At 44.0% G+C, this 26,684-nt stretch overlaps 2 protein-coding genes across 2 annotated transcripts in view; both read right to left on the reverse strand.

Moving 5' to 3' along the window:
- LIMS2 (LIM-type zinc finger domains 2) overlaps positions 1-604 on the reverse strand; it is a 26,991-nt gene extending 26,387 nt beyond the window's left edge. The window contains exon 1 of the mRNA XM_015426856.1: positions 363-604. Coding sequence (XP_015282342.1) covers positions 363-373 — 11 coding nt within the window. The 5' untranslated portion in view covers positions 374-604. The remainder of the gene's footprint in view (positions 1-362) is intronic.
- A 12,219-nt stretch (positions 605-12,823) lies between these two features.
- The window catches only part of WDR33 (WD repeat domain 33), a 90,046-nt gene continuing 76,185 nt past the window's right edge, over positions 12,824-26,684 (reverse strand). The window contains exons 19-23 of the mRNA XM_015426864.1: positions 25,167-25,635; positions 19,320-19,486; positions 19,107-19,187; positions 18,034-18,222; positions 12,824-14,082 (exon numbers count right to left, since the gene is read on the reverse strand). Coding sequence (XP_015282350.1) covers positions 13,853-14,082; positions 18,034-18,222; positions 19,107-19,187; positions 19,320-19,486; positions 25,167-25,635 — 1,136 coding nt within the window. The 3' untranslated portion in view covers positions 12,824-13,852. The remainder of the gene's footprint in view (positions 14,083-18,033; positions 18,223-19,106; positions 19,188-19,319; positions 19,487-25,166; positions 25,636-26,684) is intronic.

The following is a 26,684-nucleotide window of genomic DNA, read 5'->3' on the forward strand; positions in this document are numbered from 1 at the left end:
GGGGGAACCCCACCCCCGCGTGCCAGCTGGCTGGTGGGCGGGAAGGAGCCCCTCCAAACCGGGCAACCCCAGCAGGAGAGGATTCGCCAGCTCACTGGCCTGCCGCCACCAGGAGCGGGTCCCACATTCCGCAGAGGCGCGCCAAGGATTCCGTTCCTCCTCGCGCCAGGAGAGGGCTGAAGCCTGGACGCCTCCCAAGTGGCTCGAGCTCGGGCTGGGCTCCTCTCCCCAGTAGAGGCCGCAGTCCGGGCAGTCTTCTCGCTAGTCCCGGGAGCGGAAAACTGCAAGCGTTTCCGCTGCTCAGTCCCAGTGGGCGGCCACGCGAAACCTCAGGCAATGGCCCGGCGGCCTTCGTTTCCTACCTGCCCGTCATGATGGCTCTTGGTCCGCGCTCCGACGCCGACGGCCTTCGAGCAGCTTAAGAGCTGAAGGGGGAGATCCGCCAGTGCTCTAGGTCGGTCCAGGCAGCGCTCGGCCGCCCAGCCAGCCAGCCAGCCAGCCAGGTCCTCTCTTCTCCGCCCTGTGCTGGCTGCAGTCGCGGGCCGCCCCCATGGCTCAAGACAGGCGGCCTCGTCCTCCTCCCGCCCCTCGGCCTAGCGCATACTTTTCCTAGAAAGGGAAGGAAATAATAAATAATGAAATGGCGAGGGCGGGTGGGCCTTGCTGGGAGAAGCCAAACCCCGCAGGGGGAGAGAGCACGACGGACTTGTATGGAATTACAGGCGGGAGTCAACTGTTCCGCCGGTCTGAACTTGAAGCTCCGGCGACATTTCCTCTGCGTGCCTATAAAGTATAAAGGGTCTGCTGCTTTTGAGCTGATACTGGATGGACGAGCACCCTGTGCGAGCTACCCGCACAAATGATGTGTGATGTTATTAGGGCACAAAAGGGGTCCGTGTCCGAGTTTGATCCTATGGAGTGGGGAGGGGGGGGACGACGACCATGAAAGAGAATGTCAGATTTGTTAAAAGACACGCCTATCTACTTCAGAGCATTCACATTAACAACTGCATAGCATTGCAATGCCCCTACCAACTTAAAACAAATCAGGAAGGTAAAATTGGTGCAAATTAATGTGTGTGGAAATTTTATCAATTACCAGCATATGTTGTGGAAGGCTTTCGCCACTGGAGTTTATTACCAACATACTTTAAAAATAAATATCTTGATGGCCCCTTGACATGGGCAAGTTTGGCCTATCATGTGATTGACCTTTCATACTCTTCCTGAATATCCCTCTATAATATTTGAATTGTGTGTTTTGTGAAAACTTATGCCACCCACCACACCAATGAAGGCTCATCATAAGCATTCCTAGTTTAAATACAAAGAGGCAGAGACATGACAACTGTTGGATGTATCATTATTTAAGGATAGAGGACATACTGAAAGACTATTCCTGAACAACATGATACCTTTTATATGTGGTAATTATAACTTAACTAGGAAAAAGGCACATTGTGGAAATAAATACAATGGTCTCTAGAAAGAGGCTCTGGGCGGGTGCCCCAGCCTTGGACACTCAATGTCAATTTGCTGTGGTGACCTCAGCAGGGTATAATGACACTGAGTCCACCATTTTCTCCAGAGGAACTGATCTCTGCTACCTAAAGAACAGTTGTAATTTTGAGTGATCTCCAGCCCTCCCCTGGAGATTGGCAATGATGGTTCCCCAGAAGGGAATGGTTGGTTTGGAGGGTGGAGTCTATGGCTTTACCTGTCTGAGGTCCCATGCCTCCGAAACCTCACCCTTTCCAGGCTCCATCCCTCACATCTCCAGGAATTTCCCACCTGGAGTTGGCAACCCTATCTCCTGCCCAGCCAATCATCAGCCTACCTTTATGTCCCCTTCACTCTTCAGCTTTCCACCCCCCACACACCTGCAGCCTCTCCCGTGCTCTGAAGCCCTGACTGCTACGTCACATTGGCTGTCATACGGGGGTCAACTCAGCAGCATATAAGGATACAGAGCCCACCATTTTCTCCAGGGGAACTGATCTCTGCCATCTGGAAAGTAGTTGTAATTCTGAGTGATCTCCAGCCCTCACCTGGAGATTGGACACATTTTACCTCAGAACAGCAAGCTGTTTAGAATGTTAGAGGCAAAAGCCAATCAAGTCGCATATGCAAATAACCTCTGTGTTCCAAGGCAAAGGCCAATGAGGCTGCATATGCAAATGACCTCTGTGTTCTGACTGGCTATGGGGGGGGGGGGAACAGCAAAATGTTTAGAATGTTGGAGGCAGGACTCAGGCAAAGCAGCCAGTGGATAGGGAGACCCTCTGAATGACAGATCAGAGAGCGAACTGATTTTGGAGCGTGTGGAATGTTCTAGAGAAGTGCCACCACCATTCGGCTTTTATTTATAAGGGAGATTGCTCCACCGTGTATTGCATGTTATAATGATACCTTTCATATCTTGACAGATTAATCAAGAAAGGTTTAACCCTACTCTGTTATCCCCTCCCCATAAAGTAATTTGCTTTGGTGTGGGAGATGAGATATAAGTTGTCCATTTCCATTGTAGGTGTTTGTGTGTGTTATCCCAACAGTAGCCTCTTGTCTGGGATGCAGGTTGTATGTCAAAACAATCAGATGCTGTGGCACACCCCTTTCCTTTAAAACCAACCATAGTTTATCATGATCCACAAAGTCAAAAGCTTTGCTGTAATCTATGAAACACAAGCTGATTTTCTTCTGAAATTCTGTCATATGCTCCAGTAACCAATGTAAATTTACAATATGATTGCTGGTGCCTCTTCCTTTTCTGAATTCAGCTTGAACATCTGTCATTTCTCATTCCATATATGTTAACAGTCTTTGCTGTAAGATTTTGAGCATCACTTTACCTGTGTGAGAAATTAATGTGATATTTGGAGGAAAGAAAATGCAAGGACTTTGTTGTTTTAACTGAATAGCCTTAGACTTTGTTTCTCAGTGTTGATCAAAAGCTGGATTATTACAATATATATATACCAGCAATAAAGTTGTGAAGATATGTGGTGCCTTTTAGGGGTTCCTTTTTGTTTAAAATGTCTGCCCATTATGCTCAAGGAAGAATTTGTAGCATTAGACTTCTGTGGGACCCCCATCCCCCAGTAGGACTTGAGTGGTTAAAATCTTGTGCTTTGACCCTTTTAGCTCGGCTGCTCCAGAACATTCCAAAGCATTTCTCCTCTGCTAGAAGTTCTAATCGAGGACAAGAGCACCTAAATTTCCAGCCAAACTCACAAATTTTTCAGCCTGAGTGCCTGTTATAAGCCATTAAGTCTATGATTCTATGCTCTCTTACTGAGTAAATCTTGCTGAACTTCTGAGTGAAAACAAAAAGGAATATTGTTTAACAGATTTGTTATGGCATAAGCTTTCCTAAACTACAGCAGGCTCTAGATGTATATATAGGTAACTGCACTACAGAAAGGCTGTCTAGATCAGAGGTGTCAAACTCATTTGTTATGGGGGCTGGATCTGACATAAATGAGACCGTTTTGGGCTGATGTGTCATAAAATGTAATGCCAGGTAGCAGAGATATAAACTTTATAAAGGACACAAACACAAAGGTTTTTTTTACTTAAAATAAAAACATGCTTAAAACATCAGCACTCTTGCAATATTTTGTTTATTTAACAGTGTCTGATAACTGACACCTCTTGCTCTGAATTATTACATCAAAATGTCTGTGCTGTTGCAATCTTGAGCATACTGTTCAGGTGTGTTATCTGTAAGCTGCAAACCTATGATGACACAGCAGCAGCAGAACTGAAAGAAGAAGCAGACGACAGACAGTTCCTCTGTGGGCCTGATAGAAGCCCTCTGGGGGCCTTATCTGGCCCCCGGGCCGCATCTTTGACACCCCTGGTCTAGATATTGAAGACTGAGGAGCAACTGTGACCAGTATTCCTTCCATGTGATTTGTATCAGTTTAGTCATTGCAAAGGCCATGTAAGCATAAGTATCTAGCTGATACACCAGATGCATAGCACCAAATAGAGTACCATGGGGGGGAAAGTGCAGGAGGCATGAGAAAAAGTGTCCCACTGAACATTGTCCATCACCATCTGAATTACCTTGCCAAAGAAAACTGGAATGAATGATGCCTTCCCTACCACTAGAAGCTCCAGGCAGTTTATACTGAATTCCAAGGCCAGAGCCCTTTGACCCCCCCCCCCCCACAGTGTCATAGCAATACTTCTTTGTGACTGTAACATTCAGAGTCAGAGAGCGAATAAGGAAGCCCTCTCAGAGAATCAAAATACTCTTCCATTATAAATGAGTTGCAATTGGAAGTCAGAATAGTGAGACAGCAGAGTTGGTGGCCCAAAGTGAGTAAAATATGCAAACCCCAACAACAACAATAACCCCCCCCCCCCAACATTCAGCCTTGGGCATCCAGGAGAGACAATGCCTTATTAACTACTTGGAGCTCCTAGCTACTTTCAAGTCATGTATGTCTTCTCACACTGGAGAGGAAAGTAGTGCTGGTGGCTAGAGAGACCATGGCCACAAAATGCTGCATAAGCAAACAAGGGGACATTGCCTTTGTCACTCGTCTTGCTTAGCTCACAGCTTATGAGAGAGATCCATTTGGTAGCTATTTCTGTGTATCTGCTAGTATAGAGCTGTTCCTGGTTTATTCAGCTACTGGTGAAGGGCCTTAAGGTAAAGGTTTCCCTTGCTCGAAAGCCAGTCGAATCCGACTCTAGTTAATTGGTAGTAGCCAGCATGGGTTTATCAAGAATAAGTCATGCCAGACCAACCTTATCTCCTTTTTTGACAGTCACTAAAATGGTTGACTCTGGCAATGCTGTGGATATAGTGTGTCTCGATTTCAGTAAAGCATTTGACAAAGTTTCTCATGATATCCTTGAGGATAAGCTGGTTAAGTGTGGGCTGGATGGTGGAACCGTTGGATGGATTCATGGTTGGTTGAAAAATTGTACCCAACGAGTGCTCGTAAATGGCTCTGCGTCTACGTGGAGGGAAGTCTCGAGTGGAGTGCCGCAGGGCTTGGTGCTAGGCCCGGTGTTGTTCAGTGTTTTTATAAATGACCTGGAGGAAGTCATAGAGGGGATGCTTATCAAATTTGCAGATTACATAAAGCTGGGTGGGATTCCTAATTTTGAAGAAGACAGAGTCAGGATTCAAAATGATCTAGATAGGCTGGAACAGTGGGCTGAAAGAAATAAAATTAATTTCAATAGAGAGAAGTGCAAAGTCCTACACTTAGGTACAAAACATCAAAGAATGAGAGGGACTTGGCTTGACAGCAGCACATGTGAAAGGGATTTAGGTGTTCTGGTTGATCACAAGCTAAACATGAGCCTGCAGTGCGATTTGACTACAAAGAAAGCTAATGCAATCTTAGGATGCATTAACAGAAGCACTGTATCCAGGTCATGGGAGGTGGTAGTTCTACTCTATTCTGCTGTGGTCAGGCCTCACCTGAAGTACTATGTCCAGTTTTGGGCACCACATTTTAGGAAGGATGTTGACAAGCTCAAGCATATCCAGAGGAGGGCAACCAGGATGGTGAGAGGGTTGGAATCCAAGTCTTATGAGGAAAGGCTGAGTTGGGTATGTCTAGCCTGGGAAAGAGAAGGTTTTGAGGGGACATGATTGCAGTCTTCAAGTATTTGAAGGGCTGTCATGTAGAAGATGGAGCAGATCTATTCTCTCTTGCTCTGGATTGCAAGACTAGATCTAATGGGTGGAAATTACAAGGGAGTCGATACCGGCTAAATATCAGGAGAAACTTCCTAATTGTAAGAGTGGTTGAGCAGTGGAACAGTCTGCCTTGGGAGGTGGTGGATGCTCCTTCACTGGACGTTTTCAAGTGGAGGCTGGACGACCATCTTTCAGCTATGCTGCAGAGTGCAGGGAGTTGGACTAGATGACCTGCAAGATCCCTTCCAACTCTAGCATTCTATGATTCTAGGGATTCAGTGCTCATCTCTGTTTCCAAGCTGAAGAGCCAGTGCTGTCCAAAGACGTTTCCGTGGTCACGTGGCTGGCATGACTAGATGCCAAGGCGCATGGAACGCCGTTACCTTCCCACCGAAGTAGTACCTATTTATCTACTTGCAATCATGGGACTCATAGCTGGTACTCATCCAGTAAATGGGGAAATTCCTCAGACTTCTTGCTGCCTGAAACCTAAGACTCTCTACCTTCAAGGTTGCCTTCCTGGTTGCAATCTATTCAGCAAGGCCCAATGAACTCTGCACTGAAGACTGTCCTCAGTTTTAAGCTTCACAGAGATAAAGCAGTCTTGCTCCCAGACATCCTCTTCCTGCCCAAGTTGTCTCTGTGTTCCACCTGAATCAGGACCTAGACCTCTCTGCTTACTCCCCTATTCCAACAGCTGATAAAGAGAGGACCCCTGCATGCTTAAGACATCCAGTGGGCATTGTCTTTCTATTTGGACAGGACTGCTCCTGTCAGGAAGTACCTAAGCCTATTCATACGCTACTGAGCCCCAAAGAAAGGATACCGTATCTTCTCATTGGGTCAGTCACTAGGTCACAGTTACTATGAAGTTTTGCTATGAGCTGCCCCATAAGGCACTTCTCAGGACAGACTTCATTCCACAAGAGCAGTCACCATATCTTCAGTCTTTAAAGAGGCATCCCTCTTCCTAAATTCTGCAGATTGGTGACCTGGGCCAGCCTTCCACCTTTGCAAGGCAATACACTATAGATGTCAGTCAGAACAAATGCGTTCTTTGGGAGGAGTGGTCAATGCTTTCTTAACTGTACCTGTACCCACCTCTAGGTAGGTCTGCATGCTACTCTTGTCACCATGATGCAGACAAGCAGGTTGCTTACATGTAAATTATATTCTTGCAAGTGCTCATCCATGCATTCATATGAACTGCTCTTCTTCCCTGCAACAGATGTTTTTAACTTGAAGTTGTGTTCCTTTTTTTGGAAGGAGTGGAAAGCTACAACTCCTCCCCCTCAAAAGACTGCAAGGGAGAAAATTTTCATCCCTTGAATTGAAGCTCTTTGCAAACATAAAGCCAATCAGTGTGAATGCACAGATGACCACTTAGAGAACATCAGTGACACATACGCAACATGTTTATTCCACAGCCCTTTGATCCTGTTTAAAACTTTTCTCTCTCCATGATATGTATGTCTGCCAGCTGAGGAAGTGGGCTCTAGTTCACAGAAAATAAATATTTGTTAATGTTTGAGGTACCACCAGACTCCTCCTTGTTTTTGTAACAGACTAACATGACTATTCCTTTGGGATCAGTAATGAAAGCAGGATTACTTAAAACATATTGTAATGCATCAAGACACTGCTGCTAGCTAACAGTGCAACCTGCTCATTGACTTCAGTGGACTTATAAGGGAATAAACTGAGTTTAGGTTTGCACTGCTTAATCACAAGTTATTCCTGTCGCAGTTCTTTGTTAAACTTTAGTGAAACACAAGTGGGGGACCCACAAGGACTCGCAGAGGGCACCTCATTTTCCCTATTTCCTCTTTCTCTTCCCTAGCAGCTCCCCTTACCTGTCCCCTTTTCCTGCCTCCTCCTCACCCTCCAGCCAACCTATCTGTATTGGCTCCCAATCTTCAGTAACCCCAGCAACTTCTACCTGGGAAAGCTATGATCCAGTTCACAGTGGCAGTCTCCAAGCCCAGTTGCACAGTGGTGAACCTGCAAAGACTTGCTGGAAGCACTTGACTTCCTCCTGTATCCCCGTCCCCACTGCTTCATTTTTTCCTCCTGCCAACCCCCATATTGTCACCTCTCCCTGCTTCTTTCTCTCCTTCCTACTCATCAACTGATCAACCTTTTTATCTGCCTGCCAACATTGGCTATGTTGATGTATATTTACTTGATTTATAGCACATCCTTCTCTGCAACGGTGGGCCCAAAGCAGCTTACACCGTTCTCCCCGCCTCCATTTTATCCTCACAACTCTGTGATGTAGGATAGGCTGAAAAATGTGGGACCGCCCCTGCCTAGTGAGATCCACCCAGTGAGCTTCCACAGCAGACTGGTGATTTAAACCTAGATCTCCCAGAACCTAGTCTCGCACCCCAATCACTGTGCATGCTGGCTTTTCGGGGAGAGGGAGCTGCTGTTGAACAGTAACACACAGTAAATCTTGGGTGAGTCAAGCAACTTGTGTGGTAGCAAGTTGCCCGTCGGTTGCTGGTGGGCCTGGCCCTGATGAGTCCTCCCTCAAAGGCCAGAACAGCCCTGGAAAGGGACCTACTCCCTCTCCACTCCTGGCCTTTACTGACAGAAACCAAGGACTGACAGCTAGCAATACCATTGTGGTTGCCTAGCAATGGTCACATAGGGCATTTGTTTCCTAAAGTTACAGATGCTGCTTCTAGTATTTGGGTTGTGTGGGGGGTTTTTTGGGTTTTTTTTAATTTCAGATTTGTCTGCAAACCTGGGGTGTTTTTCAGGTTTGTAGAAAGTACTGACTTGTCTGTTCACAGCTTCACTCTCTGGATTTGAGTAGACACAGATTTATCCATGCTGAGAATTAGATACATTCATTTTACAACAGCAATTCATAAACAAGCTTATTTGGGGCCACTGTAAACATTACACTTCATTGTGTACCTGTTGTGTATCTGCAGCGTGTACTGCAGCCTCCAAAGTAGTCTCTCATTAATTTTTTCTCAATGGATTTCAAGTCACTGAGCAATGCCTTGGAAAATGGGCATGGAATTACAGCAGAATATGAAAATACCATTTGACAACAGTAAAATAAAAAATTATATGCAAATTCAAAAACATGCAGCCTCTTTTGACTGCAATAAGATGCAAGTACAACGTCACTGCGGTATATGAAAGGAAGTACTTGGAAGCAGAAACTCAGTTGCTGGTGCCCTTTTTTTAAGTCTCCTGTTAAGACATGTTGACCAGTTGTACAGGTAACTTTGAAGGAGACTAGTGCAGGATGTGTACTTCTTCTAAGTGTGCACAGGATTGTGGCTCTAGGCTTTGATCCAGAGATTGTTTAAATGCTGGCTTCAATCCAAACGGGAGCTCTTGATTGCCCGCCGAAGGCAATGGCGATCGGGGGCTGGTTTGCCGCCGCGGAGGAAGGCGGGGCGGCAATGACGTCTCAGCGCAGCACTGAGACGTGGGCGGGGAGGAGCCAGCCTAGTTAGGCTCGGCTCCGCTCCCGCCCAGGGCAGTTGCTGCCTCGTGCTCGCCCGCCCGCCCTGTTTCTAGTGTAGGCAGAGGCTGGTCGCCCAAGCGGGGCCAGGTAGGAATTTTTCACCATCACCCAAGATTGGCAATGAGGTGGTGGTGTTTTTGCCTACCTTACACTGGTGCAGTGGAATGACGGTTGGGGCGTGGCTGTTAAATAGGTTGGTCACTTTGGCAGAATAGTGCAGGGATAAGGAAGCGGAAAATGGTGAGCACCTTAAGCCGTTCCTTGTTTTGGGAACTGGGGGGGTCTTCAGGAATGGCCTGCGGGTTATTAAGGCCCAGGGCGGTGAATGATGATTCCCTCTGGGAACCTCTTGGGTAAGCTCCTCTCCGCAATCTCTATGGTTTCAGGGGTAGGCACTCCTGGGAGGCTACCAGTGGCTAGGCTGCTGGTCGCAAGCCAGATTAATGGCTCAAGATCGGGGTTGGTAGCTCGCCCACATATTAGACAAGGAGGCTGGTCATCCTGACGCCTGCCTTGTCTGTTCCGCTACTTAGATAATGCTCCATTGCCGTTGTTTGGTTAATAAACTATTATATAGTTAATAAAGTGGCCCTTGTTTGATCCAAACTGTTGTCCATCTCGTTATTGCGACTGTGGGGGCAAACGCATGCATGGAAGAGGTGGCCTTTTCGCGCTTCCAGGCAACCTGAAAAAAGACCATTTCTGGGGCAACAGGATCTGTGTGAGCCATAGCTGTGTGGGTTGTGGCACTGCAAGAAAAGGGGTGAAATTCCCTTCATCTCCCATCAGAGGAGCTGTGCTTGTGGAAGATGTAGATGGAGCAATGTGACGGTTCCCTCTCTTCCTTGCACTGTCCTGAACTACACAGTTATCCCTTCCCTTGAGTGCTGCAACCCCAGAAATGATCTTTCTGGTGGCAGGGATCAAAAGTGGCTGCAGGGATTGAGAGAAATATGGGAAAATCAGTATCCATGCATTCATGGCTAGATAATGCCACTTTTTGTTGCTATTGGTTGAAATGTGTAGGTTTCTTAATATTTACTCTTAATATTCATTATATAGGCCCCGGTCACACGGGCCGGATATCGCGGAGGGAGGCATGGCTGTTTGCCCCGGAGCGAACTACCGCGCAGCCGTGGGATCACACGTCCCACCGACATCCGGGGGGGGGGGGAGCCCGGGGAGGTGCTGATCAGACGGTGCGGTAAAGAAGCAGCGCTGCTGTGGCAAATGGGGTTGGGTTTTTTTTTAAGCCCAAGTATGCGCTTGTGCCGTTGGGTGCTTGTGCGCATCTTGTAGAGACTTTTTTTAAAAAAACCTTCTTTGCGACAGGACATGGGCGGGCGCCGGATGCCATGGGATTCCACCGGAAACGCGATCAGGCGCCCGCCCTTGCCCCGCGGTTTCCGGAAACTAGTACCTCCGAGGTACTAGTTTTTTACCCCGCATCTTCGGTGGGAAGCCTTGGGTGAGCCACGGGAGCTCTACGCTTCCCAGGTGTGGCGGTGTGATCGCACCCGGAAAATCCGCCTCTTCCGTCTCTGTAGCATGGCTAATGCTCCGTGTGACCGGGGCCTTAAAATGGTAAATCAAATCAAAAATGGGTGCTTAGTATTACTGCACAGCAAAAACTGTCCTCCACTCTTTTAATTGGATTATTTTAAACAGTTAATTTACTTGTCATTTGTAGAATACAATCTACGTAAATGTACAAAATATTTTGTAGTAAAGAAACTAATCTACACTCTTCAGAAGTGTTCTTAGTCTGTCTCTAAACATGCAATCTGGCATGTGCTAAATTCAATTTTTGCAATACATTATTATACGTATTATTTTGGTTTTACTTCATTGTCTCCTACTTTTGTAATTCCATTTTCTACATGCAGTTTTTAATGTTTGTAATCCTACTCCCATTGCATTATTGGATATCTCATGCTATTTGATTGCATTGTTTTATCATGTATAATCCACCTCGAGTCTCAGCAAGATAGGCTGGCTATAAAATCAATAAATAAATCTACTTTCATATCTGTTGGGACCTTGGTTATCCCTACAGGATATATTCTGAAAGTGATTTTAACAACTTCTTTATAACCCATTATTTTTACATATATATTGCTGGTTGAAATCTGGCAACTCTCCTTGTGTGTTAGTTTCAGACAATCTTTCTTTTCCACCCTCAAGAATTGCATCACATGAATCAGTACACATTATAGGAGGGCAATAAGTATGATAATAATTAAGCAAATTCCAAGGAGGAGAAAATACAGCAGCCTCCCTTTTATCTATAGGATTATCCTAAGAGCCTGTACAAACATGACACTATCTTCTTTTTAATCACTGCCACCTGGTGCCAGTTGTGGATACATAAACTTCCTCTCCTGCCAACAGTGAATTCCCCCCCCTTTAACTGCTGTTAAGAGATATATTCGTACAAAAGAGAACCATGGTTACCACCAGCCAGGGATCCATTTAACTAGGATCTGAAACCAGCATTACACTGTGGTTTCAGATCCTGGTTAAATGGATGTAATTGACAAAATAACAATATCATGCTAGGATTAGCTCTAATTTTATGTATGCACTGCTTTTAAACATTTTCAGGGTTTTAAATGCTATCAGGTCTTCCCTTGTGAAAACTATCTATATAAATGGAAGAAGCTCTACCACTCCTCCAACTGAGGAATTAGCCTACAAAGATTTAAGATTTCAGGCAGAACATATAAACCTTTCCAACATAATCTTCGTTGGATGTTAACCCACTTCAAGTGTCTTCAGTCTTCATTATTGGGATAAAATGTCCTCTAATGAGGAATGGAGAAATGCAAAATGGAAGCATTGGCTGTTTCCTCTAGACTGTCTTGGTTTATAGTGATGTCTCCATATTAACTTTCTGAATCCGATACATTAACTGGGAGCATAGAGCCAAGGGGTTGTGGCAGTCTGTACGACTGTAATGCTTGGCAGTGTTCTTTATCTGTATATCAGACAACTTAAATCAAAAGGTCCCCGTGAAATACATTTTGTTAAAATTCTTGTTAATTCTGAAAATTCCAGCTACTGTTGTTTCAGAGAACTTATATTTTTTCCTAAAGACTTGGAGCCTGCGGCTGTCAAATCTCCCCTCCTTCATTGCTATTTTTGGGTTAGAAGCTGATAAAAGACTTTACAATGTTATTAAAAATAAATGTGGCACAAGGAACACCACATTTTCCTTTAGACTGAATGAGGATGGTTATTATATATGTTAACACACTGAATTAAAACAAAAGGATAGCCAGTTTTTAAATGTTCTCCTGGAGTACTAATGATTTTATAAATATTTATTACTCTTTATTCAAAGATGCAATCCCTAAAGTACTTTTCTGTTCATGCTAGATCCTTAGGTTCCAAACCATTATTTCCTGAAAACCAGTGATTCTACTTGATAGTCCTACAATAAACTCACAAGATTTGGTAGCTAGAGAGACAATCTAGAAGTACATAGGCCATAATTCTATGCATACTTACTTGGGAATTAGTGCCAAATAACCATGCAAAGGACTGAGTTGCACAACAGATTGATGGGAAAAGTCACACTGTCTCAAGGGGTAGAATGGTGGATGACAAAGACCTCATCTGAGAACATTTTATTGCAAACTAAAAGGTAATAAACAGATAAAACACTGCAAGGGAATGAAACTACTGAACTTATGGAAAAAGTCTTAAGTTCTCTTCTGCTGGCTAAATATTATGAATGTACCAGATTGTAGCTACCCACTACTTTCTTGACAGTGGGTGCTGAAGTTTTAACTGAGGGAACAACAAACAATAAAATATCCTTGTGGAATGGCTGGTTAAATTATTACTTTTCAGAAACCAAAGTATTAGAACCTTTTTGCAGCCATTCAGACTACAGGTTATATCTCTAAAATAAAAGCTGGCTCTTCAGGCTTAGTCATATTTTAATGGTTTAATGTATGTCTTTCATTGCTTTTCTGGTGCTTACACCATCCTTGGTAGAGGGGAGGCAGCATACTGATGAACTGTAAGTGATCACAGTCTCCTTATCAAACATTAGATAACTACTATGTGGAGCTGATGGGTACAAGTGGATATTTTCATTACTTTATGTAAACTCAGACGATGAGTTTACATGCCGAGGGAATCTGGGCATTTAAACTCTGGCTGTTAGTTCTGGGGCTTGATATATACTACATTTCCATATGGAAATTCTAGGAGAAAAAATGCTTTCTCTAGTGAGATATGAAAACAAGTACAAACAAAAACCACACACTCAATTCATTTGTTAATTTTGGACAAATTGCATTCTGTATTCATACAAAAACAACTTAACTTTTTCCTGACAACTGTACATATAGAAACAAGTTCTTCTGGACATGAACTGAAATCTGCGGAGGTGCTCCATGTCTCACAACACTAAAAAAATTCCAGCTTTTATCTTCAAAAATCAATGCAGGAAATATGGAAGAGTTGGGTTAGGATGGAGAGGAGAATGAAACAAAGCCAGTTGTGATAGCATTACTAGGTGGCGTTTAATCTTTGAAAAGACCTTTTTAGGAACTAATGCACATTCATTTATCTCCATTTAGAGTCCAGGTATGTGGGATTGCAGAATTACTTTCTCAATGATTCTGCAACAGCTGTATTTAAATACTGTCCTAGAAAGACTGGGTCTTGCCCAGTCATAACCTCTTCTATCGACCCCTTCCGCCACCTCTAGAAGCTCCTCGCCTTGATTGGCTTGAGTTCATGTTACTTCCTCTTCCCCAGTTACTTCCACTCCTCCCTCCTCTGGAAGGATTACTGCCTCCTGGAGGTCCGCCAAAAGATTCTTCTCTATGATATCCATCATGGTGCTCTCCATCTAAAGAACTGGATCTCCCAGATTTTGACATTCTCTGTGAGGGTCCTGATTTCCCACGCCCTAGAACAAGAACAGATGGCATTATACATTCTTCTAATAAGCAGAATTTTTTTAAAAAGTGACACGTACAAAGTATAGCTTTGATGAAGTGTCCCCAAATTGGCAAATAAAAACTTTTTGCATTCCAAAGCTCCCAGGTTCAGTCCCAGACATCTCTAGTGAAAAGATCAGAGGCAGCAGATGCTGGGAAAGACCATTCTTTGCCTGAGACACTACAGAGCTACTGCCAGTCAGGGTAGACAATAATGAGATAGGCAGACCAATGGTATACTCTCTCAAGTATTAGGCATCTTCATATGTACATACCTTTTAGGTAGTGTAATTAGGACTGCAGCCTTAACTCCCCCACCTTTAAAATAAGGCCTTATTGAAAATTAATTGCACTTTTTAGTGGACCTCTTCATCAACTAATTTGCTGTGAATAACAGCAATGGCAGTTCTTATGTTCTTACTAAAAGTTTTTTGATAGCAGATTGGGTAAGCAGAAATGGTTAGATGGCTTCTGTTTACAGACGTGACCTAACATCTCTCTCAACTTTTTATCTTCTTGTAAGACCTCTACAGTATGTTTTACTCACCTTCATCTTCCCCCCCCCTCCCCGAGTATTAGTAGCTTGCACTCCCATTGCAGGGTGTTTTGGTTTCCCTCTCCTAGAAGACCATGTTCACAAGCTGACTGCAAAGCTGGGGAACAATTCATCCTTCTTGTGTGTAGATGCCAGAGGATTTGTGAGAGAGGCAGGGTTACTGGTTGCCCACAAATAGCAGCTAGCTACCAAGGACAGCCACAATTTGGGAATAAGAATGGACTGCCTTTATTTATTGTCAAATTTATATCCCGCTCTCCCCACAAAGCAGGCTCAGGGCGGCTTCCATAAAGGCATAAATACCGCTTAAAATCATATAATTATATAAAATCACGAATAAAACCAATATAAACACAAAGTGCTGGCGGCAATTAAAATTAGCTTAGATGATACATTATCAGAATTTCCACTGCCCAGATGTTTTCTGATGTTTCTGCTCGTAATCAGCTAGACCCACAGACCAGGGCTCTGCAGTAGTGGCGGCCCCTAATTAAATGCCTGGTGGAAGAGCTCCGTCTTGTAGGCCATGCGGAATTGTGAAAGGTCCCGCAGGGCCCTGATCTCCTCCGGGAGCTTGTTCCACCAGGTAGGGGCTGCCACTGAAAAGGCCCCAGCCCTGGTAGTAGCTATCCTGGCCTCCCTCAGGCCAGGGAGGTTCAACTGATTTTGAGACTCAGACCGTAGTGCTCTCTGGGGTATATACAGAGAAAGGCTGTCCCGGAGGTATGTCGGACCCCGGCCATATAGGGCTTTAAAGGTAAGAACCAGCACCTTGAAGTGGATTCGGTACGCTATTGGCAGCCAGTGCAGTGTCCTCAGCACAGGTTGGATGTGCTCCCATCTAGGGAGGCCCATGGCATTCTGCACTAGCTGCAGCTTCCGAATCCGTGACAAGGGCAGCCCCATGTAGAGAGCGTTACAGTAGTCTAGTCTCGAGGTAACCATCGCATGGATCACTGTAGCCAGGTCAGCGTGGTCAAGGAAGGGGACCAACTGCCTAAACAGCCTAAGATGGTAGAAGGCCGACTTAGCAGTGGCCGCTACCTGGGCCTCCATAGTAAGGGAGGAATCCAGGAGCACTCCCAAACTCCAAACCTCCAGCGCTGGCACCAGTGGAGCCCCTGTGAAGGTCGGGAGTGGGATCCCCAACCCTGAACCACCCCGACTCAGGCACAGGACCTCTGTCTTCGCTGGATTCAGCTTCAGCCGACTCAGTCTAAGCCAACCAGCCATGGCGTGCAGAGCCCGGTCCAGGTCTTCCGGTCCGGAATCCGACTGCCCACCCAACATCAGATAGAGCGGGGTGTCATCAGCATACTGGTGACATCCCAGCCCATACCTCTGGGCAATCTGGGCAAGGGGGTGCATATAGATGTTAAATAACACTGGGGACAGCACAGCCCCTGGAGGTACCCTGCACTCAAACGGGTGTCTCCTGGACTGCTGTTCCCGTAGCGCCACCCTTTGTCCCCAACCTTGGAGAAAAGAAGCAAGCCATTGCAAGGCAAGCCCCTGAATCCCCACGTTGGCAAGGCGGTGGACTAGTAACTGGTGGTCAACCGCGTCAAACACGGCCAACAGATCTAACAGCAACAGAACCGCCGCCCCGCCCCAATCCAGGTGTCTCCAGAGGTCGTCAGTCAGAGCGACCAGTGCCGTCTCCGTCCCGTGTCCTGGACGGAAGCCGGACTGGAAGGGGTCTAGCACAGAAGCGTCATCCAGAAAGCCCTGCAGCTGTATTGCCACAACCCTCTCAATTAATTTGCCCAGATAGGGCAAATTAGAGACCGGCTGATAGTTGGCCAATTCAGCTGGATCTAAAGAAGGTTTTTTCAGGAGAGGGCGGACCATTGCTTCCTTGAGTGCCCCAGGGAACTGCCCTTATAAAAGGGACTTGTTAATAATTTCCCTTAGGGCACCTCAAAACCCCTCATGGCCAGATTTAATAAGCCATGAAGGGCACGGATCAAGGCTGCAAGTGGTTGGGCGCACAGTTGCGAGCAGTCTGTTGGCTTCCTCCAGACTGAGAGGGCTGAAGCGATCCAAGATCGAATCTGAAGACGTGCAATGAGCCTCAAGCTTGCTCACTGTTTAAAATGTGGCGGGGAGGTCGCGGCAGAGCGCCAAGACTTTATCCGCAAAATAGCTCGCAAATGCCTCACAGCCAATGTCCAATTCCCTAGCATTTGGTCTGCCCTGTGGCAGAACTGTTATCGACTGAATCATCCTAAATAATTGGACTGGATGAGAGCTAGTGGATGCAATCGCCGCCGCATAGAAATCCTTCTTTGCAGCTTTGACTGCCATCTCATAGGCTTTCATAAATGTCCTATAAGATGCTCTTGTTGCTTCGTCTCGAGCTCGGCGCCACTGTCTCTCTAGCCGTCTGAGCTCCTGCTTCATAAGCCGCAGCTCCTGGGTATACCAGGGAGCCAGCCTAGTGCGGGGGCGTAGAGGGCACCGTGGAGCAATCTCATCGATGGCTGCGGAGAGCCGGCTATGCCAGTCCTCCACAAGGTCATCTAATGAGCGGCCAGGGGGCATCGGATCCTGCAGAGCCATCTGGAACTGCACAGGGTCCATCTGTCTCTGCGGGCGAGCCAAAATACGCTCGCCGCTTAAACAGGGTTAGGGTGGGGCATTCAAGCAGGCCCCTAGGGCATGGTGGTCCGACCATGGGACTGCCGAAGCAGTAACTCGGTCCACTGTTACCCCGCCGCAAAGATCAAATTGAGCCAGCCTGGTGAGTGGGGGTCGTTACATATTGGGAGAGTCCCAGTGCCGCCATGGAGGACACCAGGTCTGCTGCCTGATTAGAGGTCACGTCATCAGCATTTCAATAAACAAGGAAGTGTTTGCTGATACCGTACTTGCAGGTTTTTTGATGCAAAATGCAAATACAAATGAGCAGGGTTAATTAGTAACCACACTCAATTATGCTTCATGTACATGTGATAAAAACTAAGCCTGCATTCAGAACAAGTCTTTCCAATATAATTATTTCATATATTTTTATCCCACATTTTCTCCAAAGAACTCAGGGGGGTGTACATCATGCTCCTCTCCTCCATTTTATTCTATTTTTTTTAATTTCTTTAGATTTATAGCAAGGCAGGTAATTCTGAAAGAGAGAGAGTGACTGACTGACTCAAGGTCACCCACAGTGAGCTCCATGTCTGAGACGGGATTTGAACCCAGGTCTTAGTCTGACACTCTGACCACTACATTGCACTGTACAATGCCTAGTGTAGGTGTTTTATACAGATAATAAATATTAATATTATTTGAACTGACCTTTCCCCTTATGATTCAAAGGCTATTTTTCTAGAGGAAATTGTCTTAGTTTTCAAGGAATGATTCTTACCCTTTCCTCTCTCCTCTGGAGGCCCTCCTTGGATATGGTCCATATCTCGATGGTCAGAGGTTCCTGGTCCATCATGCCAAGGACGCTTGCGAGGTGGCAATGAGGCCATGTCCATCCCCTGGATTGAGGAAGAACGTTCTCGACTTGCAGGAGAGTGACCATCATGAGGAGGGTGATCCTGGCGTGAACCTGACAGTGTTGCAACACACATAAAGATTTACCATTAAAATACATCATCAGACAAGCAGAATCCTTTGAGAGGGAATAACATTTCACAGTGTACGCTGTTCCAAATAGTCCCCACCTCCTGTTCAAGTGAGGCTGCCTTCTCTGCCTTCATCAGAAAGCATCAGAGATGAAAGGCACACAGACTGTGGGCATATCTCTTAAGGGACAGGAAAAAGAACAGCAGCCTTTGCCGTAAGATCACTAAGTTCTAGATCTTGGAAGGAGATTAAGAATGTGAGCATGTTCTTCTAGAGGAAGGGAATTAAAACACCATGCAGAGGGAATCCAAACTACCAATATTTGGGCAAGGATAGGATGCTGGTTAGTAAAACTTATTGCATATTGCAGAGGGCTCACAATTTCTCACAAATTTGGGATGAAATAGCTGGCAGACTCATGGTGCAGGGAAGTGGATGCAGTAACGAGGGCTAAAAGAGTCTTGGAAGGGATGTTGGAGAAGCTTCTTGGAGGGATCTAACACAGATAGTGTGTACTGCTGGACTAAGACAGAAAAAATAAGCCAGGTTTCAGATCTATAGTTTCATATATACGATAGTAACAAAAACAGGACAAAAGAGGGGAGGCAGAGGCCACAATAGTTTATACTGCTACTTTAAAAAATAATAATCTAGTATTCAGAAAAATGCTAAGATTAAAATCTAGTGAAGTTTTTAGAGTTATTTATTTATAACTTTTATATCTTGCCTTTCTGCCCAGTCATGGCCACCAAGGGATCTAGCGTATTCAGACAGGCAAAGTGAAAAGTGAAAGCAGCTGCTAAGATGCAAGTGGGAGAGAATGACATTTGAGAATGGCCATTCTTGCATAAATTAACCATTTTTCACCTGGGTCTCGATTTCCATCCATTCGACTTCCTTCAAAGTGTGGAAACTCATCTGGAGTGGGAAGCAGACCTTTTCGAGCCCCTAAATAACAACAGATATAGAATGTGAAGGTGCTTGAGCAACTCAGGTACAGCAATAAAAATTCCAGTTGCAGTATCCACCTCAACTGGACATGAAATTTTACATCTCTAGCAAGAAACAATGCTGCTTTACCTCTTGGAGTACCCCGACCTCGTGCTCGGACACCATGGTCTCGTCCTCTTGTATTCTCCTCTGATGAGTCAAATTTATCTTCTGGCACAAAGTCATCAGGCCCAGGAAAACTGTCCCTCCCCCTGGGTCCACGGCCCTCATGTCTTGAGGTTGTGCCTCTCCTGAAACTGCACCAAAGAAAAAAGGTACAAATATGGGTTATACAGAACTTCCATGCTTAGAAGGCCACGGCTCAAATAAAAAATTATACTTTAAAAATAGTGTATACCAGGGCTTTCAATCAGTTAAAATGTTTTTAAATTAATCATCTGTTGTCATTATTACAGGAAAACCAATTGAGGAATCATCCTGCAATGATAGACTATTTTCTAGCTTAGAGAAAAAGCTGAACAAAGGCACTGTCAGTATTTTTGACTCATGGAGGAGGAAGACAGTTGTTGCATTCAGATATCATGACCAGCCATAGTTCACTGGTAATGAAAACAAACTAGGAAGTTCTTGAGTTCACATGTTTGCTCCCTTTCTCCTCAGATGGAAGATGTTCTGGTTTAGAATGAACTGCAATTTGTCAAACAACGCAGTTTGGACATGACAATAAATTATGGTTTATCTTGTCTATAAAATAGCAAATGGAATTCAGTGTAAGCAAGTGTAAAGTGATGTGTACTGAGGCAATCCCAAGTTAGCTTCACATATACCTGACCTGGATAGCCCAGGCTAGCACAATCTCTTCAGATCTCGGAAGCTCTAGCTAGTATTTGGATGGAAGACCCCAAAGGAATAACAGGGTTGTGATGTGGAGGCAGGCAATGTCAAACCACCTCTGAACATCTCTTGCCTTGAAAACCCCCACGGGATCACCATAAGTCAGCTGTGACTTGACAGCACTTCCCAGTTCCAATTTCACATATGCACTGATGGGAATTGAGCCCTTACAAAATCTATGGTGAGACCACATTTGCAATATTGTATACAGTTCTGGTTACTGCACCTGAAAAAGTATAGCTTGAAAAGGTGCAGAAAAGAGCAATCACAATGATCAGGGGGCTAGAGGAGCTGCCCTATGAAGACTGGTTAAAATGTTTAGAGCTCTTTAGCTTAGAAAAAAAGGTGAGTAAAGGGAGACATGACAGAGGTCTATATAATGATGCACTGTGTGGAGAGAGTGATCAGGGAGAAGCTTTTCTCTCTCTCTCATAATACGTGACCCACTGAAGCTGAAGCGTGGGAGATTTAGGACAGAAAAAAAGGAAGTACCTCTTCACACTGCACATAGTTAAATTGTGGAACTTGTTCCTGCAGGATATGATGATAGCTGCCAACTTGAAAGGCTTTAAAAGGGGAGGGACAAATTCAAGGAGGATGGGTTATCAATGGGACTAGTCATGATTGATATCTACTCCTCCAGTACCAGAGGCATGAATTCTTTGTATCACTTGCTCTGGAGTACAGGCAGGAGGATGCGGTTACAGTTATCTTGCTTGTGGGCTTCCTAGAGGTTAGACATTGTGTGAACAAAATGTTGGACTTGATGGCCTTTGGTCTGATCCAGCGTGGCTCTTAGGATCTTAAACCAGGAATCTAAACCATGACTTAAAATCCAGGTTTGTAGAAAAGAAAGTGGAGGAGGAGAAGGGATTGGATTTATACCCTGCCCTTCCCTTGGAGTCTCAGAGTGGCTTACAAACTCCTTTCCCTTCCCCTTCCCACAACAGACACCCTGTGAATTAGAGGTGGGGCTGAGAGAGCTCTTTCAAGAACTGCTCTTTCAAGAACAGCTCTGGCAGAGCTATGGCTTGTCCAAGGCCATCCAGCAGCTGCAAGTGAAGGAGTGGAGAATCAAACCCAGTTCTCCCACAGAGTCTACACACTTAACCACTACACCAAGCTGGCAACAATTAAACTGTCGGATTTATTTCTGAACCAAGCGGCTTTCAGACTTGGCATGGCACACGAGGGAAGGACTGATGTGTACACATGCAGGAAAGAGCTGAGATCTTCCTGGTTTTTTAAAAATATGAACAAATTATGGTTTGTTTGTGATGTCTGAACACGTTAGTGGATCGATTTAGACATCAGACCAAACCATGTTTTACAACTGCCTGGCAAACCAGTCAGAAACCTGACCTAAAAGGTGGGTTAAGAAACTCTGGTTTAGCATCACACCTGACCTAAAAAGTCATAAAGATGAGAATGAGTTTAGAACTCAAGATGCTAAGTGCTGAAAGGATGGAAAATGTCTGAATATTTTGAAACTCAAAGAATCACTTGGGTTTTAAAACAACAATTGGTTGTAAATTATGGTTTAGCAAGGCACCTGAATTGCATCAGAGAATCTGTATAGCATGTCTCATGGCAGGTCCTTCAAGTCTCCCACTGACTTGTTACTATTCCTCACCAAATAAATGAAGACAGATCAAGATTGGTAGCCATGTTAGTCTGTCTGTAGCAGTAGAAAAGAGCAAGAGTCCGGTAGCACCTTAAGGACTAACAAAATTTGTGGGAGGGTATGCTCACTTCTTCAGTTATTTGAAGAAGTGAGCAGTGACTCACAAAAGCTCATACCCTGCCACAAATTTTGTTAACCTTTAAAGTGCTACTGGACTCTTGCTCTTTTCTACCAAATAAACGGTGGTGAAGAATGTGGGCCCCTGTAATTAGAGTTGCCATTTAACTGGTAGGGAAAACAAACCTGGTGAACCAGTCAAGTATTATCAAATAACATTAATGGATTTAAAGTAATTAGAACAGCAACTAGGCTAATTTATATAGAGGGGAAAACCCCTTCTCTAGAAAATGCCAGAGCACAAACGCTCCTGAAAGCATAATGCCATATCATATGGAAGTCCTGCTTTCCCACAGTAAATGTGATTGATTCAGTGATAGTTCTGACTCCCTGACAGCTGTAAATGTGCCACTGTAATGACCACATCCATGTATTTACTCGTGCTTCCTCCTATATCCTTTTAGAGTCCAGAAGGCACAAACAAGCACTCTGGAGTGTTTCAAGGCAGGAAGTACCTACTCCTAAATGATGGGTGCAAGCATGTATGACACAGATTCCTGAAGGGCTACTGAACAAGAGCTACTGCTGTCAGATGTCCACAAGATGCAGTAGTAAAGACAGACTGCCACTCATAAAACAGCATTTTTGACTTCATGAAACATCTGATTGTGGTCTGATAACAAACAGTCATCTGACTGGCCTGCTACCACATGTCACCAATCAATAAAACGCAAAGCCCTATCAGAATTAGCAATGAAATTCAAACTTAAGTGCTTCCAGATTGCTTCTTATGTTGACTGTGGGATCAAAGCTGAGAAAACCATGATTAAACTTGCACAATATTTAATGAAAGGGGGGCAATTAATAAAAAGGAACATATGAATGACAGTTATCTCATATCCTTTTCTAATTTATAAACAAAAAAATTCTAACCTCCTAAATAATAAGGTGCTGTGTTTGGTAACATGTTTTAGTGATGCACCTTTTCCACGCTAAAATAGAATTTCATAATTCAACATTTTTCAGTCCCTGAAACTCAAATTAAATTGGCTTATGTTTACATAGTACTGGTACTCAGTATTGATCATCCCAAAGAGCTTGCAAATTTAGCAAATGATGTCCTCAACCTGCAGAGATTCTCAGAAATGGTCAGTTATATGTTGAAAAATGTCAACAACTGAAAGAGTAGAGCAACTGAAACAATGGAGGCTTGAGGCTAGCGTTCCCCAACATGGTGCCCAACAGTGTGTTTCCCGGTAACCACTTATTTCTTCCCCAAATACCTCTTCCCAAAGTAAAGAGCCAATTCTGGCTATCCTATAGCTCATTAGATCAGGAGACACTTTAGAGGACTCCAGGAGGCTTCACTTTTGGGTCTGCAAGGAGTGCACATTTGGAAATAGCTGCCTGTATCATAGAAAGCTTAGAATCTTCCAACATTTAGCAATTGTCCTCCATGGCAGCCATTGATCTTGCCTCCCCTAGTAGCCATTCTATTGTGTCCTCTACCCTTTCTCAAAATCACAACGTGCCCACAGGCTCAATAGGGGACCCCAGTGGCATGATTTGTTCCAAAATTGAGCTTACAATGATTTAAAAACTGTGTCAATTGAGGACAAATTACTTTGTTCACAGTCTTGTTAGGTTATGAATAATCAGATGTGGTTATGTATTTCCTGTTGAAGAAAATATACTGCACCACTTGAAGAAAACAGCTGAAACAAATCCAAAGGCAAGTCAGCTCAGAATTTCCTCCATGTTATCAACTGTTTTTTAGCATCCTGAAGCCAAGTCCACACAAATTCATTTTTATACTTATGGTGTTGGTTTACACACTCTGAATATTTGCAAATCACCATATACAAGTTTAAAGCAGACCATCATCATCTCATACCAGACCAGTTTCACACTCCTGTTTCTGACAGTGATAGGAAATTCAGTTGATTGGCAGATCAAATAACATTCAAAACAGAACCCTAAAGAATTTCTGTCTAGACCTTTCATTTACTACTGTCCTACTTCAAAACACTTTCTCTAGCCTCCAGATGAGTCTCCTCGCTGACTAAGGTTGCACTGGGATGGTTTAGGGCTCTGTGGAACACCCCATTCTCTCAACTCATTAAAGACAGAATGCAATCCTATTACAAGCAAAATGCAGATGCTTTTATTTAGGAACATAATTTACCTTTTTACAAATTTAAATATTATTTTTACAGGAATCAGAACACTGGGATATTTCAAAACTTGGTTTTACAATATTTATGACACATTTGGTGTTTGCTTTCTGGAAAACACAAACAATACAAAAAAGAAAAGAGTTGAGAGAAGAATTATAGGATTGATATGGCAGCAGCCGAAGGAAGTGTTGTGCACAGACATAGAAGCAATCTACAAGAATCAAAATGAACCAAATATGTACTGAAGAGGTTATTCATGAACAGACATTATGCAGTATAATTTAATTGAGCATACTGAGCTCTAATAAGATCTGCCACTTATTATTGACTCTGCATTTATCAGATTGCAGCTATTTAATGCAATTTAAAAATCTTATTAGCTGCTTTAATTAACATTTTGGATTGGCAGGCTTACTAACATGCACAACAGAAAGAAAAAGAAAATGGGAGAAAGGGACAGAAAGTTGTAGTATTACACCTCTCTCTCTCTCTCTTGCGTGCCCGTACAAACACACACACCACACACAGAATATCCACATTTAAAATTAAAATAAAATTGACTGGATAAATTGTAACAGTTCTAAAGTGCTTCAACAGATGCCACTTGTCTTTCTCTCTGTGTGCTTTATTAAGCAAAACAAGACCCTGCTTCATTAGCTGTTTTAATGTATTCTCTAAAAGATTTTCCAGTTTATATAAGCATATCCTGAACATTCTTGCCCTGACCTGGATGGCCCAGACTAGCCTGATCTCATCAGATCTTAGAATCTAAGCAGGGTTGACCCTGGTTAGTATTTGGATGGGAGACCACCAAGGAATTACAGGGCTGCTGTGTAGGGGAAGACAATGGAAAACCTCTATTAAGTCTCTTGCCTTGACAACCCTATGGGTTGGCAGAAGTCAGCTGCAACTTCACAGCGCCTTTTACACACACACCAAACTTGCAATTCCCGTTAGTTCTGAGTTGTCTGATTCTTTTGTTGTCTTCAGAGAACAGAACTGTTATCTGTACAGCGTGTTTTTCAAAACTGTTTTGATGGACTTGTAAATAACTTTTTCCATAACTATATACATGTTCATCTATCTGAAATTAATTACATTGTTATTTTATGTATCACAAGAGTTCCATTTGAGTTAATTTTCAATTAATAAAAATAGTCTTACCTTTCATCTCTTCTTCCCCGGTACCGTGCATCTTCAGAATCATGAGGAAATCGCTCATCTGAAGGTCTCCGTCCATCCCAAGATCCAGAAGGTCCACGATTTGGGCCCCGTCCCTCTCCTTCATTAAATTCTCTGTGGTCAGAGGGAAACGGAGGGCCTGGACCACCACGTCTCCATTTGTCTTCTTGGGGTGGGCCTCCCCGTCCCTCAAATTCACGTAAACGATGGCCAAATCGCTTGTCTGGATGGAAGTCATCACGAAATTCATCTGGTCGGTCAAAATCATCATGGAAATCTGGATGAGGTCCTCGTCTGTCTTGCATGCCTCTACTGTCTCTAGCATCACCCCAGTCTTGGCCACCTCGAAAGGGACCCCTCTCAGGGCCATGATCAGGACCACCACTGTTTTGATCATGCCTTCTTTCTGAGAGAGGGCCCATGTGATGGTTAGGTGGACCACGAGAATCACCTTGACAAATACACACACAAATTTCTCTTAGTAACAAATCTTTAAAAATAATTCACAATTGTCTTAGAATGTTCTAATTTTCTGTAAGAAAGCCTATATTGAAAGTTAGCTATTTCCTATAGTGCAGTTTATTACCATTTAGGCTACCATTTGAGTTTTCACTTACCTCCCTGAAATATTTTTATATGCATTTCACAGCAAGAATTTGTTATAGCAAAGGTTATTTTAAAAACAGATTTTGTTCTTTTATTATACTGTTTGGCTTGGACCTTGTATATATTCCTTGCCTTCCTGTTGCTTTAGCAGAAGCAATTACATTCTTTATTCAAATTTGAAATTTTAGCTGGTTGTCTTTTCATATATTAGTCTATTTATGCCAACCAATGTAGCATGCATTTGATGTCTGCAAAGTTAATTGTCAGCTTAGGGGTGTTTTTACCAGTTTACCAGACTCATATTTTGCTACCATCACTCAACTCAACGTGCCATGGTAACTTCCAGAGAGTATGCTGATAATGCCCTTTCTGAAAGGCTGTGCTTCAAGATGATTTGCGGAACTACAGCTGGCTCAGAATTCATACGCCAAACTATTGGTAATAGCTACTTGTAATATACAACTCTACTACTGAAAGTGCTGGATTAGTTACCAGTCAGGTTCTGATCACGATTCAAACCTGGGCCCAAGGTATCTCAGAGCACCAGTGCCAGAGTACTGATGGTTTGATTTATAGGCTTTGACAGACTATAGGAATTAATCAGCTAAATTACTCCTTACTTCTGCAAGATGTTAGCATGTTATTTGTGTGTGCGTTTTATTGTTTTATGATTTAACCTCAATTTTTTTAGTTCCAACCTTTTAATAACGTTCATGTGTCTTCTTTGTTGTTAGGAGTGTTGACTGACCTTAAAGGGCCAAAAGGCAAGGTACAATTCAAAGCAAACACAGACACTGCCTTATATAGCCTATGCACTACCTCCCTCCCATACAGCACTGAAGATTTATTTATTTAGTGCCAAGGCTTGCTTGGCAATTACATGGAGCTTAAGAC

The sequence above is a fragment of the Gekko japonicus genome, unplaced genomic scaffold (assembly GCF_001447785.1).
Source record: "Gekko japonicus isolate JY-2015 unplaced genomic scaffold, Gekko_japonicus_V1.1 scaffold14, whole genome shotgun sequence".
NCBI lineage: Eukaryota > Metazoa > Chordata > Lepidosauria > Squamata > Gekkonidae > Gekko > Gekko japonicus.